Source organism: Triturus cristatus, chromosome 12, assembly GCF_964204655.1.
Source record: "Triturus cristatus chromosome 12, aTriCri1.1, whole genome shotgun sequence".
Lineage (NCBI taxonomy): Eukaryota > Metazoa > Chordata > Amphibia > Caudata > Salamandridae > Triturus > Triturus cristatus.
Genome location: NC_140595.1, coordinates 584,043,195 through 584,057,462, shown reverse-complemented (window position 1 = coordinate 584,057,462; position 14,268 = coordinate 584,043,195). Strand labels below are relative to the sequence as shown.

Below are 14,268 nucleotides of genomic sequence, written 5' to 3'. Positions count from 1 at the left end.
TCCTGGGTTGTAAGTGAATACGCCATTACGATATACAGAGTGGCCATGCGTCATTACACAATGGCTAACTCTAAACTGGCTGTAAGGAACCCTGTCGTGTTTTGTATCACACGTTAGAATCTATGATTCCATGCACTGTAAAGCTCCTCCAGGAGGCTCTCAGTGCTCCTGGTACCAGTCTTCTAGACCCGGACAGCAAACTGTGGCTGCTGCTACAACCGTCTGGGCACTTTGGCCTTCGCTGGACTTCGCTTTGGGAACAGAGACTGCAAGTGGGAAGACTCCTGTTGCTCCTGGTCTCGTCATCCTGCCACTCTTCTGCGTCATCTGTGCCTGTGCTCCATACAGGTTCTTCTACAGGCCTGTGGACATCCAAGACACCCGAAGGAATTGCCCTTGAAGTGAAGGAGTAACTTTACTGCATCTGCAGGCACCGCAGCGAAGCTGACCAGTCAGCTCTTCCAGAGCTCCTACTGACTCCGAAAGGTTCAGCAACACAGGTGGTGGGTCTGTAACTCCCTCGAGCCCTGCCCTGTCTTCACAGCAAGTTTGAAGCTGTATCCCTCGTCAGAACCGCTGGAGCAGTACCCCTGTGCACCACGTTGACTTGCCTTTGCCATGGCTTGTTGACTCTCTTCACTAGAGATCTTCGGGCTCCAAACATTTCCAGCCTAAAGCATCTCCTGCAGACAAGATGTTCACCTGCACCACATCCTCTGCAACGTGGGCCTTCATCTCTTGGTGAGGTCCTTGAGGTACTCTTGTGGCTCCTGTGCCTTCGGCCCGTGGGTCCTCGAGGGCCTTCTTTGGCTGCAGTGGACTTCCCTGCTTGCTCGGGCCTGCTCTGACTTACCTGCCCGTGGTGAGTCACTTGGACCTTGCTGGTCCAGACACTGCACCTTTTTTGACTATTACGTTGGTTTCCGTTGCAAAGGCTTTTTGGTGCCCCTGCCGGATACTGACCCAATGGCTCGTGACATCTCACGTGGGACAGCTCATGAACAGCTCCTGGTCTTCCACAGTGTTGCCTGATCCGCACAGCTGCAACTTCAAGGGCACCGTCAACTCACCTGCAGATCCGACATTCGTCTTCCGTGCCTTGGGGTCACTCCTGAGTGGCATAGACTTGGTCCCCCCTGCTTGCAGGTACCTCTCATCTTGAATTCACCTTTGGGTTCCACCGGACTCTTTCACCTTCTTTGCCAGCAGCATCTTCTCTGAAGTCCTCCATTGTGGTCTACAGCGATTTTGACATCACTTCGTTCAGATGCACCCGGCATCCCTGTTGTAGGTATCCTGGTTCCTGGGGTATCCAAGGGTGGAGTGACTCTCCAACCTTCCATCTTCCATGGGGTTTCTTCAGAGTCCGCTGGGAAGGGTCGTTATTCTTAACAAGCATTGGCATAGCCAATAGGTCTCGCCTTTGGGACCTTATAAGTGTTTAGTTATGTAGCACAATATCCTTGGAGCAACAACATCAACTGTTGCATGGCTAATGTGAGACCTATTGGCTATGCCAATGCTTGTTTTATCTTGCGGCCAAAGCATTGAAATGCTCAGTATGTTGCTAAGACCGAACTGAATGGATCACAAAATACTTTAGGGAAAGTCAATGCAGATCTTGGAGGATGGACATTAAATATTAAAGACTGCCATCACACTATAGAGTTCGAATAGATGTATTGTGCACCTACTGGGTGATTGGACTCCTAACAATTCTGAACAGAAGTAGTTCATGAAACCACATAACAATGACATGGTGTAGAGCAAGCACAGGAGGAACCAAAACAACTAAGTCTTGTACAATTACAAGAGCGGAAAATTGCACACTCTCAGAGAAAAGTATTCGAAAGAGCGAAAACTAGAACCTCCCACCCACTACTTGACAGATCTGACTCTAAGCCCATCTTCTCGGGGTCAATTTTCTTCCTTCAGGCAATTCTAATCAGCTCAAATGGTGGGCTTTGATAGACAGCCATATAAAGACAAAAATGGCTGCCTTTAATTGGGAGCACCCACACCAGAGTACCGAAATGAAACAATTCATCTCGAGCCAGTACTAAAAGGACACAATTATTTGGTCAAAAATAAACTCGGTGAATGCATGTTTTTTATTTAAAGTACATAAACCCTTTTCAATAAAAGAACAGACGAGAGAACAAGGTACCCTTTTCGGAGAAACATTCATTTGTGAAAGCAAATAATATCCGTGCAAAGAATTCGTAACGTGGTGGGCAGTGCTGCCTCACTCCTATCCATGCTATAACTTATGACCTTCCTGCAGTTTGTGCTTTTCATTGTGACTTGATTTTTCAATATGCTTTAATGACTTGGTGCTCCAAAACCCATCAGAGTGGCATTCAGGCCCTAAATTTGCGAAATTACCTAAAGGTGATGTAGTTTGTTGGGGGAACAGTGTGGACGGGAAAGGCGCATGATGGTGGGAGGCGTTTAAAGGGGATGTAAAGGATAGCTGAAAGAACAGAAGCGGGAACAACATTAAAGACATGAGCAGACTGGTAAAAGATGTGTAAAAGGTGAGGGAAAGGATGCAGATAGGACAAATTGGAGAGAAGAGGATAGTGTGCAAGACAGAGGAAAAGGATAGTGGGAGATGTTTAACAAAGTGGAAAAAATGTGAAAAGGAGGGCGGGCAGACAGAGGACCAGCTCATGAGAGATGTGCAAAAAGATAGAAAGGAATGCAAAAACAGGAGCAAAGTTGGGACAGCAGAACAGTGTGAAATGTGTATAAGAGAGGGAGCAGATTGTAGACAAGAAGGAAGCAGAACCGTGAAAAAAGGAGAAACAGGCGGCATATATTGGGAGATGCGTAAAGGGGCTGTAGAGAAATTAAAGGAAGAACAGTGGGGGAAGAAACGCAAGAGAAGCCCGGGAGTTGTGTGCGAAAGTGATCGCGATGCACTTAATGAGGCCAGCAGAGTGACGAGATATGTGGTGGGGGAGGAAATTGAAGCACGGAGAGAGGCACGCAAAGCGCGCGCCCGCGCACATGCACTCAAGCTCTAGGCCAGCCATGGCAGCATATGGTAGCACTTTTTTTTACCCCTTTACTAAAAGTCGAGCAAGACTCGACCTAAAAACTGCAACCGCGACTTACCCATTGACTTGAGTCCACGGTTGTGTTCCCACTCTGCACACAGCCTCCGTGGGGTTCCTGGGTACTTACCTTGGGTGGTTCCTAGGGTCCCCAACTCTTCTACTTCTTCTGGGTCCAGTCTCGACTTTGGTTGTGGTTCGCATTCCACTATTTTAGTATATGGTTTGGTCTCCCACTAGAGACCACTGTATATTTGTGCTACTTACGTGTTCTATTATCAACGCATTGTGTGTATTAAGGTTATATCTCCAGGTAGGAGATATTGCAATGTGTTAGTAAGTGTTTAGAGTAAATACATATTTTTAATAACTACACTGTGTGATTCCTTTTCTCTTAACCTACACTATAAGATTAAGTACAGGTGAAATAAGCTGCTTTACACTCCTTCCGGACTAAGCCTGAAGGCTTCTCTCCCCAGCAACCACTTAGAGAGCTTTCTAAGGTTGTCCAAGACCACTAAAATCACAGTAAGGGTTGTCTGGATTAGTGCAGGGTGCTACACTTACATAAGTGAGCACCATATACTAAGCCAGCCTCCTACACCTAGTGTGGAAGATGAGAGCATCAATAGGCTACTCCTGTTGATTCTGCAAAACCTCTTGAGAAGGAGGCAGATCACCCCGTTCCTGAACAGAGGGAAACTCAAGGTTTGTTCCCTTTCAGCCCACAACCTTAGGGTGAGACACCATTTAAGGCTGGACCCTCAGATTCTGGAACCACTTGTACATAAAGTAGGGCCCTGTTGATTGAAAGGTGCAGTGGGAACTTAAATCTCAGTGCTTCTTGCTGCTGATAGCTACAAGTGTGTACCTAAGGTCCACACAGGCGGAGGAGTTGGCTTAACGGCTAACATCCTGTGATTTTGGGCAAATCACTTAATCTTCTGTGCCTAACACAAATGAATGTGTCCTCATGTAACGCAACTGGTGCTCATGTAAAGCGATGTGATACCCGACACCTTTGGGTCAAGTTTGCGCTATATTAAACTCTGTTAAAAGTCCGCTGGTCAACCATAGCACCGAAAAATTCTAACCACAACCAACTGTTTGCAAGATGCAGGCCCCAAAAGTAGGGAACCTTCTTTCAGAGTCTAGTCCTTTGGGTGACACGAACACTGTCCCTGGTGGAACAGTGACTTTCAAGACTAGCTGTAGCTACCACAGGCTCCAGTCTGTTGTAAACAATCACCGAATCACCATTTTCTCATGGACAGGAAACTTTGACCTTGGGACCAATTTCCCTCAAGAAATAAGAAATCCCCCTTTTTGGGTTAACCATCACCATTCGAGATTAGGTAGTCTGTTTTGAGAATTTTAGATATCTGTGCCAAGTTTCCCTGACTCAGGGCAAGTGAGATTCCGGCCCTTGCACCAAAGATAACTGACACACTACAGGTCTCAGAGGGACCTTCATTAGAAATCAAAGGAGAGGCCTCAAGGACTGAGATAAGAACGCATTTCCTTTGTGACCACTTTTATACCTTAGTTTTTAAATAAGGGGTGAAAACTAGTCTCACTCTTAAGAATTTTAGGGCCCAACCCAAAAATGGGTGTTAACATTTCTCTCTCAGAGGCATTACAATGAAGGACAAAATATTTTTTCTTGCACAAAAATGTTCAAAGCTATATTACAAGTGGGTAAATATTGTTGAAATTCCCACGTTGCACTCATTTTGGCCACATTCCTGTCAAAATCAGGGTCTCTGCACGTACAGAAAACATGAGAAATCCGACACCTATTTGTCAGAAAACGATCTTGGGAAATAGTAGCAGCTTTGTATGAAGCGACAGATATTTGCATTTAACTGCAGCTATCTGTGAAAAATAAATGAATGCTAGACGCCTATGTGAATGGATCTATACAATAAAAACATTTTAAAAAAGGGATTCAAGACCAGTAGACATTGTGCTGCATTCTGATGTTGTGGAGCTGCGCAGTGCAGTTTCTCCTCTACGTAAGATTGTAGGCCTTTAATTTCTCCTCTTTTGGGGGGAAAAAACAACCATTGTCAAAGCCAATATGTCCCACTTAGGAACCTATTGGCTTTACCAATGTGGTTTTTTTTTTTTAAGCTTTCCCCGAATCGTTGCAGCAGGTCTAACGGAAATAACGGTACTATGACAGGATGGCTAAATCATTTTGTAGACACAGTCGCTATGCATGCTTGCCTACAAAATGACTCGTGCTTTTTAGGTCGAGCCTGAGCCAGCGCGCATAGACTTGGGGAGTGAAGCACATTGTTTCTTCCCGCTTCCTTCTCCCCCTGCCAAAGGGAAATAGAGGAGCAAGTGTGGTGCTTCACGTTTCGTTTTGGCATGGTAGGCGCAGGTGGTCTTCCCACTTATTTTTCTGCCGTTCACTATAGTAATGTAGTTGTTACTATGCTGCTTGCCTGGTTTTAAGGTGGTGCTTGTTCGGCTGCCCTGGTGCGCTGCTGGCACCCTTCCTTATGAGGACTCTGTGAAATTGAATATTGGGTGCTTTTACTGCATTGGTTGGGCCTGTATATGATAGATCATTTCATTTCAGTGCTTTTAATGTATGCTTAGAGACGTTCAAATAGCTTCCTCCAGGGAAGGTCTGCGGTCGCTTCAGTACATCTTGAAGCTGCCTTTCACTGGAAGCTCAGACTTACGTAAGCCTCAAATGCTTTGCACTTCAACCCAATAATGGCATACGAGATATAAAGCCTTGTTAAAGGAAGCAAGCATAAAAAACGGCCGATACATTGTTTCTTGAACCTAAAGCTCTATATTGCTGGGGGTGGGCGCCCTGATGCTTTCACGTTAGTGGCATGCCATTTTTCGAATCCTGGGTTGTTCTTTCACATATCTTGCACATGTATGTTAATTTAATGAAACTTAACCCAAACTCGTACTCCCAAAAAGCAGGGTTTGTTTTCTTTAGTGTTGTCCAAGGTGTCTACACATGGTGTATCAGTGGCACGAAACTATCTTATGAATGTATAAGCGGACTTCACTGACATCACCCCTGGTATCGCCTGTAAGTCTGAGTCACTGGTCTTAGCTTTGATGCAGGCACACTGCATTTGTCCTCCTGGGCCTGTGTGTTAACACAACGTAAGTTATCATGGTTGTCATAATTAAAAGTTGGCATACTCGCTCCCATCAAGGGGTTTCACAGATTTGCAGCTGAACACGTATGGTGATCTTCTCAAATTAAGTTATTCCTTCTAACTAAAATATTCAAAGTTTACCTTAAAGTTGAAGTAGTCTGATAAGAAAAGCCACACGGACTCAACATGTGCACACACAGATGTTTAAAATTGTTTTTATTCTAAATATTTTGGCTAAAACCTGATTATTTCTGTCCATTTATATGAAGTATAACTCAAAAGACCCAGACTTTTATTCTTGTGAATTATATGTAAGAAAGAGGCTCTGTATATACTGCACCAAAGGAAGGTTCAGTGTGCACAGGGTCCACAGTCCCCAGAGGTTTGGCAGAGGCTAAAGTTAGATATAACCTTACTCTCTAAAGTGGTAGCTTGGTCGAGCAGTAAGGCAGTATCAGAGGACAGTGTAAAAGCATTTGTTGTACACACTAAGTCAGCAAATGGTCTCACACACTCAAGAACTGAACTCTAGGCCAATTGTTTTGTATATAAAAATATATAGCCATTTTATTTTAGAACCAGAAGTAGGTATCAAAATACTTTCTCAGAAAGAGATGCTTAAGTTAAATACTTTCAATAAGAAATATACTTTTAAATGCAATAGTTACAGTTGTTGCAATAGGTAACACAAGTTACACACAATTATAACATTGAGCTCAATGGGAAGTTTTAAGTAAATGTAATTTCAATTACTTTGCGTATGATTTTCTTACTCAGGGTTGGATCCTGGATTCAGCCCTGGTGCATTTCCTGTAAACAGTTGAAATAAATCGTTTTTGTTACACAGGCGATTTTTAAGGAATATTTGTAGGTTTCAAAAATCGACACAGAAGAATTTCTGGCAAAAACCAGGCAATGTTATCCTATGGAGGAAAATCAAGTTATCGGTAAATACAGTTGTAATTACTTTTCAGGGTCAATGCTGGGCACCAAGACCAAACTGGTGTGGCGTAGTGGGCAAAAGAACGATGGATTTAACCCAGATCTTTTGACTGGGGGAGAATGTTTGCATTGTCAGCATTCCGTCCATCATTTGTTTGCTGTAACACTTTTCGCCCTAAGTGGGATGGGTATGCCCAGACGTGGGTCCCTTGCTCACTGTGCCACTGGATTCAAGCTAGCCTGGCTGAAGAAGGGTGACATACCCTGAAACCGGTCCCAGGATGCTTGTTCCCGGTCCAGGGAGGATCTGGCCTGGCAGTTCGGTCTGGACTGCTCCCATGAGGCACAGGGTCAAGACTGATTTGCATATGGCTGGGTCCAAACTGGGGTGGCGTAGTGGGCAAAAGAATGATGGATTTAACCCAGATCTTTTGACTGGGGGAGAATGTTTGCATTGTCAGCATTCTGTCCATCATTTGTTTGCTGTAACACTGGGCACCAAGTTCTGATAACAGGCGAGTAATTTCGTTATCGTTGATCGGCTGATTATTAGCGAATATTTAAAAGTTTCAAAACTCGACACTTAAAAGAATTTCCAAGTGAAACCAGTCAATGTTACCCTATGGAGAAAATGTAGGTTATCGGCTTTCAGGTAAGTACTCGACTGGCAGAGTTAAGGTTCTGGGCATAGACTCCGGGGTCTCCCAGGGTCATGAAGGTACAGTTGTAACACCCTCAGCGGCACAGGGGCAGCCGGGTGCAATCAATCAATCAGTCATTTGTAAAGTGCACTACATACCCGTGAGGGTCTCAAGGCGTGGGGGGGCGCTACTGATCGAACAGTCAGGTCTTGAGTGTTCTCCTGAAGGTCAGCAGGTCTTGGGTCTGTCGTAGGCTCAGTGGGAGGGTGTTCCATGTTTTGGCGGCGTGGTGGGAGAAGGATCTCCCGCCGGTGGTTGTTCTTCGGATGCGCGGGTCGATGGCTAGTGAGAGGTCGGCGGAGCGGAGCTGGCGGTTGGGGATGTAGAAGGAGAGACGTCTGTTGAGGTAGGCAGGGCTGGTCTTGTGGAGTGCCTTGTGTGCGTGGATGAGGAACTTGAAGGATAGCCTCTTGTTGACGGGGAGCCAGTGCAGATTTCTCAGGTGGGGGGGTGATGTGGCTGTGGCGTGGTACGTTGAGGGTCAGTCGTGCCGAAGCGTTTTGGATGCGTTGTAGTCGTTTGATTAGCTTGGTCGGGGCTCCCGCGTAGATGGCATTTCTGTAATCGAGTCTGCTGCTGACGAGGGCCTGGGTGACTGTCTTTCTTGTATCTATAGGGATCCATTTGTAGATCTTGCGGAGCATGCGGAGGGTGTTGAAGCAGGGGGAGGAGACGGCGTTGACTTGCTTGGTCATTGAGAGCGTTGAGTCTAGGATGATTTCCAGGTTGTGTGCGTGGTCTGTGGGTGTCGGGGCTGACCCCAGTGCCGTTGGCCACCAGGAGTCGTCCCAGGCTGAAGGGTTAGAGCCGAGGATGAGGACCTCAATCTTGTCAGAGTACAGCAGGAGTGCAGAGAGAGTTAGGCCCAATGTTAGCCTATGGCGGGCAGGGGGCCTTTGGTTGGTGGCTGCTAGCAGGCAGGCCATGCGGCTGTGGGAGCTGGGCTCCTGGTCACTCACACAGGGTAAGTGGGGAAGTAAGATAGGATAGATGTTGCACTTCCAGGGGCACTCGGGCAGCTGGGTGCAGGGTGCTTTTGAGCCGTCGGGCGCTCAATGTATTTCAATGGAGAATCTGCAAGATGAACAAAGGCTGCAAGTTCTGGAACGGAGATTCTTCAGGTGCGACCACCACTTCGAGAGGTAAGTTGGGAAGTTGTAGGTTAGGGAGGCACCCAGGAGCTGAGCACAGGGGACTGCAGGGTGCCAGGGTGTCTTTTCACATCGGGAAATCTTACCCTCTGCTGGTCGTGGTTGGAGGGGTCCCTGGTTGTGAGGCTGCAGGCATCGTCAGGAGCGTCGAGGAGGGTCTTTGGGTGAAGGATTCCTGGTCACAGCCGCCGGGGGGGGGCGTCCTCATGGTCTTTGCTCACGCAGGCACAGGCCGGGCTCGGCAGGTGCAGAGTGTGCTGGATTCGCGGTTCCTGGCTGGCACCAGGGGTTGTTACTTGTTTTGAGCAGAACCACTGCTCGTGGGAGTCCCAGTCTTTTAGATGAGCAAGGCAGCCAGGTCCTCCGTGGTTTTCGAGGTTGCTGACCACTGGAGATGCCGGGGTTTAGCAGGAGCAGGTTCGAGGGTCGACAGGCCTGTAGGGCTGGGGCCAAGTCAGTTGGTGTTGTCCTCTTGTTAGCAGCTGCACGGCAGGTCTTCTTTTTTCTTGTTTCAAAGTCGGGATCTGAGGAAGGAAGATTCAGGGTGCCCCTAAATACTGACTTTAGGGGCTTTACAGGTAGGTACAGGTCAGGGACCAATGGGTCCCTTCCCTGGGGTGGGTACACCCCCTAGCCTGCCACTCTCCAGATAGGGGGGCAGGAGCCTAGTCCTGATTGGGTAGGGCTCCCCATCCTCAAGATGGCGAGAGCCCGGAGTTGTGCTTCACCTCGCCTCCCCCATCTGAGTGGTGAGGTTGGCGAAGGCTGGCGCCGATCTTCCCGCCAGAGTGGGGGTCAGAACCGTTGGGGGCCACTTGCTGAGTACTGCAAGTGGCCTGGAGAAGCTCACAAAGGCGGCATGCCTTTGCAGCTTCCCCTGCCGATCCTGGGGGAGAAGACCTAGCACCTCGCCCACAATGTGCATTGTTGCAGACCCACAAGAGCGGATGGCTCTCTACCCAGGCGTCCAGCAACATGTCTACTAGGTAGGTTTAATGTGCTGAGAAGTTGGATACCAAACTTCTCAGTCTTCAGTGTATCCATCATGGTGCTGTGGAGTTCGTGATGACGACCTCCCAGCACCATATACTCTTAACGGCAGCACTGCACTTACAATGCCCAGGAATGGACCTTGGTACTGTAGGGGAACAGGGCTCATGCACCTGTACCCACACCACTGGCATAGTGCACCCAGCTATATGGGATGGGTGACTGAGGTATGCCAGGGCAGTGCATTTGTGGGCATGGCACACAGGAATGTGTGCCATGTTGACTCTGTTTTGTTCTGCAGCAAGACATTCAGCCTGCAAAGGCAGTGTGTGTGTGTGTGTGTGTGTGTCAGGGTACAGGGCCTCTAAGGGTGGCACAATACGTGCTGTAGCCCTTAGGGGCTTTCTCTGGTCACAGTGCCCTGGGTACCTATGGTACCATTTACCAGGGCCTGACATGTGGCCAGAGATGCCAATTGGGTTTAGGTGTCAAGGCAGTTTTAGGGAAGGAACACAGGCCCTGGGCACCTGATTGGCAGGAGCCCAGGGCACACTCAGTCAAAGTACATCAGCAATTGAGCAAAAAGTGGGGGCATACAATGCAAGAAAGATGGCACTTTCTCACACTATGGACGATGGATTCAGCTTGAATGCAGCTGTTCACTACAAGGCTCAGACTTGGATTATTTGTAACATTTATTAAGCAAACAGCTTTATAATGGCCGCATAAAGAATGTTATAGCTCTGTAGACTTGCATCGAGGCACTTGTCTTTGTGCTTTAAAGTGCCTTACAATGTGTCCATAAATGTTTATTAATGCAAGCATATATTTCTAACTCAGACTACTTGAGCTAGTGAGTAGCAGTTGTATAGCTCTTCAATTCCTGGATGCACAATACCCAGGAAAATGTGCTGCATGGCTAAACACTTATAAGGTCCCAAATGCGAGACCTATTGGCCATGCCAATGCTAGATTCCTTTTATTTACCAAGTTGGCTCAGTAAATAAATTTAAAAAATAGGTTACACAAAAGCGTTTCTCTTATTGATATGGTGGGGGGACAACATGGAGGGTGAGGGTGGGGGGGGAAGCATCACAAAGAACGCAGGTATTGTACTGTAGTTGCTCATTTCCACCGCTGTAACCCTTTTGTGACTCTTTCTTTATAATTTTCACTTTACTTCTTTTTCTTCTGGATATTGCTTTTCCATTTGTAGGAGTTATATCTTAGTCTACGTGTAGTCCACAGGCCATCGCCTAATCCTGCACATGAAATCTGTTTATTGTACCTTGATATGTAGTCACATCATTGTTTCTTTTGTTCTGTTTGAAAAACCCAATAAAACCCTCTGAAATAAAAAAATAAATAAAGCCACACCCTTGGACTACCCCCCCCCCCTCCAAAAAAGAAAGAACCCGGGTTAAGGTAAGCACCACAAAGGACGTGAGTGGAGGTGAACAACACAGAGGGCACTGGTGGCAGGAAGCAACACAAAGGGGTGGGGGTGATGGGAAGCAACAGAGGGCAATATGGGGTGGGTGGGTAGGAGCACACGTGTCAGAAAGGAATGCAGTGGGAGAAGTACACGAGGAAAGTGAAACATGAAGGGGGTAAGATAGAGCGCAACACAGAGTGCTACCAGGGGAGAAAAGTACATGAGGGAGATAGCTGAAAAACAGATGCACATGGAAAGCTTAACTCATAAGAAAAAAAGTAGTGCTTCAGTGGATCGGCACAAGTAATACACCCAAGCTCCAGGAGAAGGACAAACACCAGAAGAGGAAGAAAAGCCCATAAAAGCTAATACATGAAAAACAAGCAAATTGGAGTGTCAAAGCCGAACAGTAAGCTGATAATGGGTCTTTCGCCCGCAGAGAGCTTGCGCTGTGTGGTAGGAAAGACCTAAAAAGAGCTGGAGGAGAAAAGCTGGTCTATGTTACTTTGAAACCCATTTTCTAGTTTCAATAATTGGTGGAATTTAACTTTATGTGATTAAACAGTGTTCTAGGATCCCATTATCAATGCAAAGATAATTTGTGTGTGCAAATATTAATGAAAATCCCATGCAGAAGAACGGTAAGGTCCACATTCTACAGTACTACACTTACATGCTCGACAAGATCAAGCACTGGAGATTATTAAAGTTTGGTCTCCTTCTCTTCACTCACGCTAAATATTCATACTAATGAATTTATTTATTCCAGATAAGAAGTTACATTGAGATTCCATTTTTGTTTTGCCTAGGATTCACTTTTATCTTATTTTTCGTAGCGTGCTTCTCTGAACAGGATTAAGCTTCCCCTGGCAACCTCTTGTGTGAAATAGTGTTAACTGCCACATCTAGGTGCGGATGCAAAATTTATTACAAAGTAGGGTTTTCAAAATAAAGGCAGTCTGGAAGCAAAGTGGGAGTTCACAAGCCTGCACTTGCGGAAAAAATGAGGTGGAGCAGCTGCAAGAAATACTCTTTTAGCCAAGAAGCCAAAGGTTAGCTTTAAGTTCAGATCTCGCAATTTACATTTTAACACTGGAAATGTTCTCTGCTGTATGGACATAGTAAGGCTTCTAAATTCCAGACATCATTATGCTATAGATGGGGGTGTCCAGCCTCATTCCAGGTGGGTATCATCCAGGCCAGCTTATAAAGTTATAAACAAATACATGTGCATACAATGAACTGAAATAGAAACCCTCACACAGTGAATGATTATTCTGAGAATCTGATATGGATCCAGCCCTCCTGGACTCAAGATAGACAACCCTATTGTGGATGGTCCAGAAACATCTCTCAAATATGCTACAGAATCCAAGGCATATATTTTCAGACACCAGGACAAGAGTGTGAAATACAGTCTTAGTAAAGGGGGTTAGTTACTGGCATGGGAATTCACCTCGGTGGCAATGTTCATGGACCTCCTTTTCCTGAAGCAAGATATACTCCCATGGCTTTCAAATCACGCTACTGTATATGCTAAACACCCATCCATCCACACCACCTCTTACCAGCAAGACAAATTACCAAAACATTCAAACTCCAAAGTCCACCATCTTCATCTGTTAAAGCTTGCAGGAACCCAACAGGAGTATTATCAGTTAGGATCATTGTTTACACAGAATTTGATTTTTTTGCCAAGCCACCCAAAAGAACCAAAAAGATCACAAACTACACGTTCTAGGAACACTGATGAGAACTTACCACAAAGCATCAGTTTCCTGTTGTTTCTTTCCTTGAAATGAACAACTATTTAATCCATTTGCAATTCCACTCATTGCCTTACAGAGTGAAAGCCTTCGTTAAACAAAGACAATTATGCAAACTTGCTTGAAGATCACATTCTCAAGTATGGAAGTCACCCAAAAAAGCTTCACTTTCCACTCGCTTAGCCTTTCCTAAAATAAACATAGAACAAGCATGCTCCGATAAAAATAAAAAAAACTCTACTTACTATTTTTAGCTCCGATACTTCTGCCTGTAGTCGTGGTGCAGCCCAGATTAGAGTTGAAACAGCTTCTGCCAAACCAGGATCTAGTTCTCTAAATAGGTAAGCAAACAACATTTCATAGTAAAAGAGAAATTAAAATTAAACATCTCTTAGCAAGCAGACAACATGGTACAAAGTGGAAAAAGAACCGGTACTGGTACTGCCAGGACATGTCCAACAAAGACACAAGTGGACACCAAATTAAATACAAGCCACTTCAAAAATCTCTTACAACAACTTCACAAAAGAAATCTACAGTCCACGGAATTGTTCTTCACCCTCAAAGGAATACCTGCTCCTCTATCTGCCCCACGACTGAATGATATTCCCCAGCATCCTTCTAGAATGAGTCAGATGCCACCTATTAATTGTTGTATTAGTGCATGCATCCCTCATGCACTTCATAAAATTAATCTTTACTTTCCCCTCCTTAATTTCCACAAATTAATTTAGTAAACAGTGGAGTCTAGGATATAAGAGCCAACAAACAGGCCCCTAAATGGCACGAAATATATGAAGTAACAAATGGGAGGAAAACAAATACTTTGACCAAACAGAATTTTTAAAATTCATTACCTCCATCACCCTTGTAGTTAAAATATGTAACACTTGCACACTTCCTAATGTTCAGCTATGGCACATCTCTTGCTGTGAGGTGCCTGCCTGGCATTCTTCCTGCTTGACCCCTGATTTGCTTTCAATACAGCTGGCCTTTTTCCTTCAATCACTCTCCCTACAAATAACTCTTTCAAAATGGTCAGTTTGATCATGTTTGACAGACACGAGGAAGTTCAAGAGAAAAAGGT

General features: G+C 45.7%; 1 protein-coding gene across 1 annotated transcript in view; it reads right to left on the bottom strand.

Annotated features, from left to right (window-relative positions):
* Nucleotides 1–14,268, bottom strand: part of IST1 (IST1 factor associated with ESCRT-III) — a 177,059-nt gene that overhangs the window by 140,892 nt on the left and 21,899 nt on the right. The window contains exon 4 of the mRNA XM_085639632.1: nucleotides 13,427–13,514. Coding sequence (XP_085495758.1) covers nucleotides 13,427–13,514 — 88 coding nt within the window. The remainder of the gene's footprint in view (nucleotides 1–13,426; nucleotides 13,515–14,268) is intronic.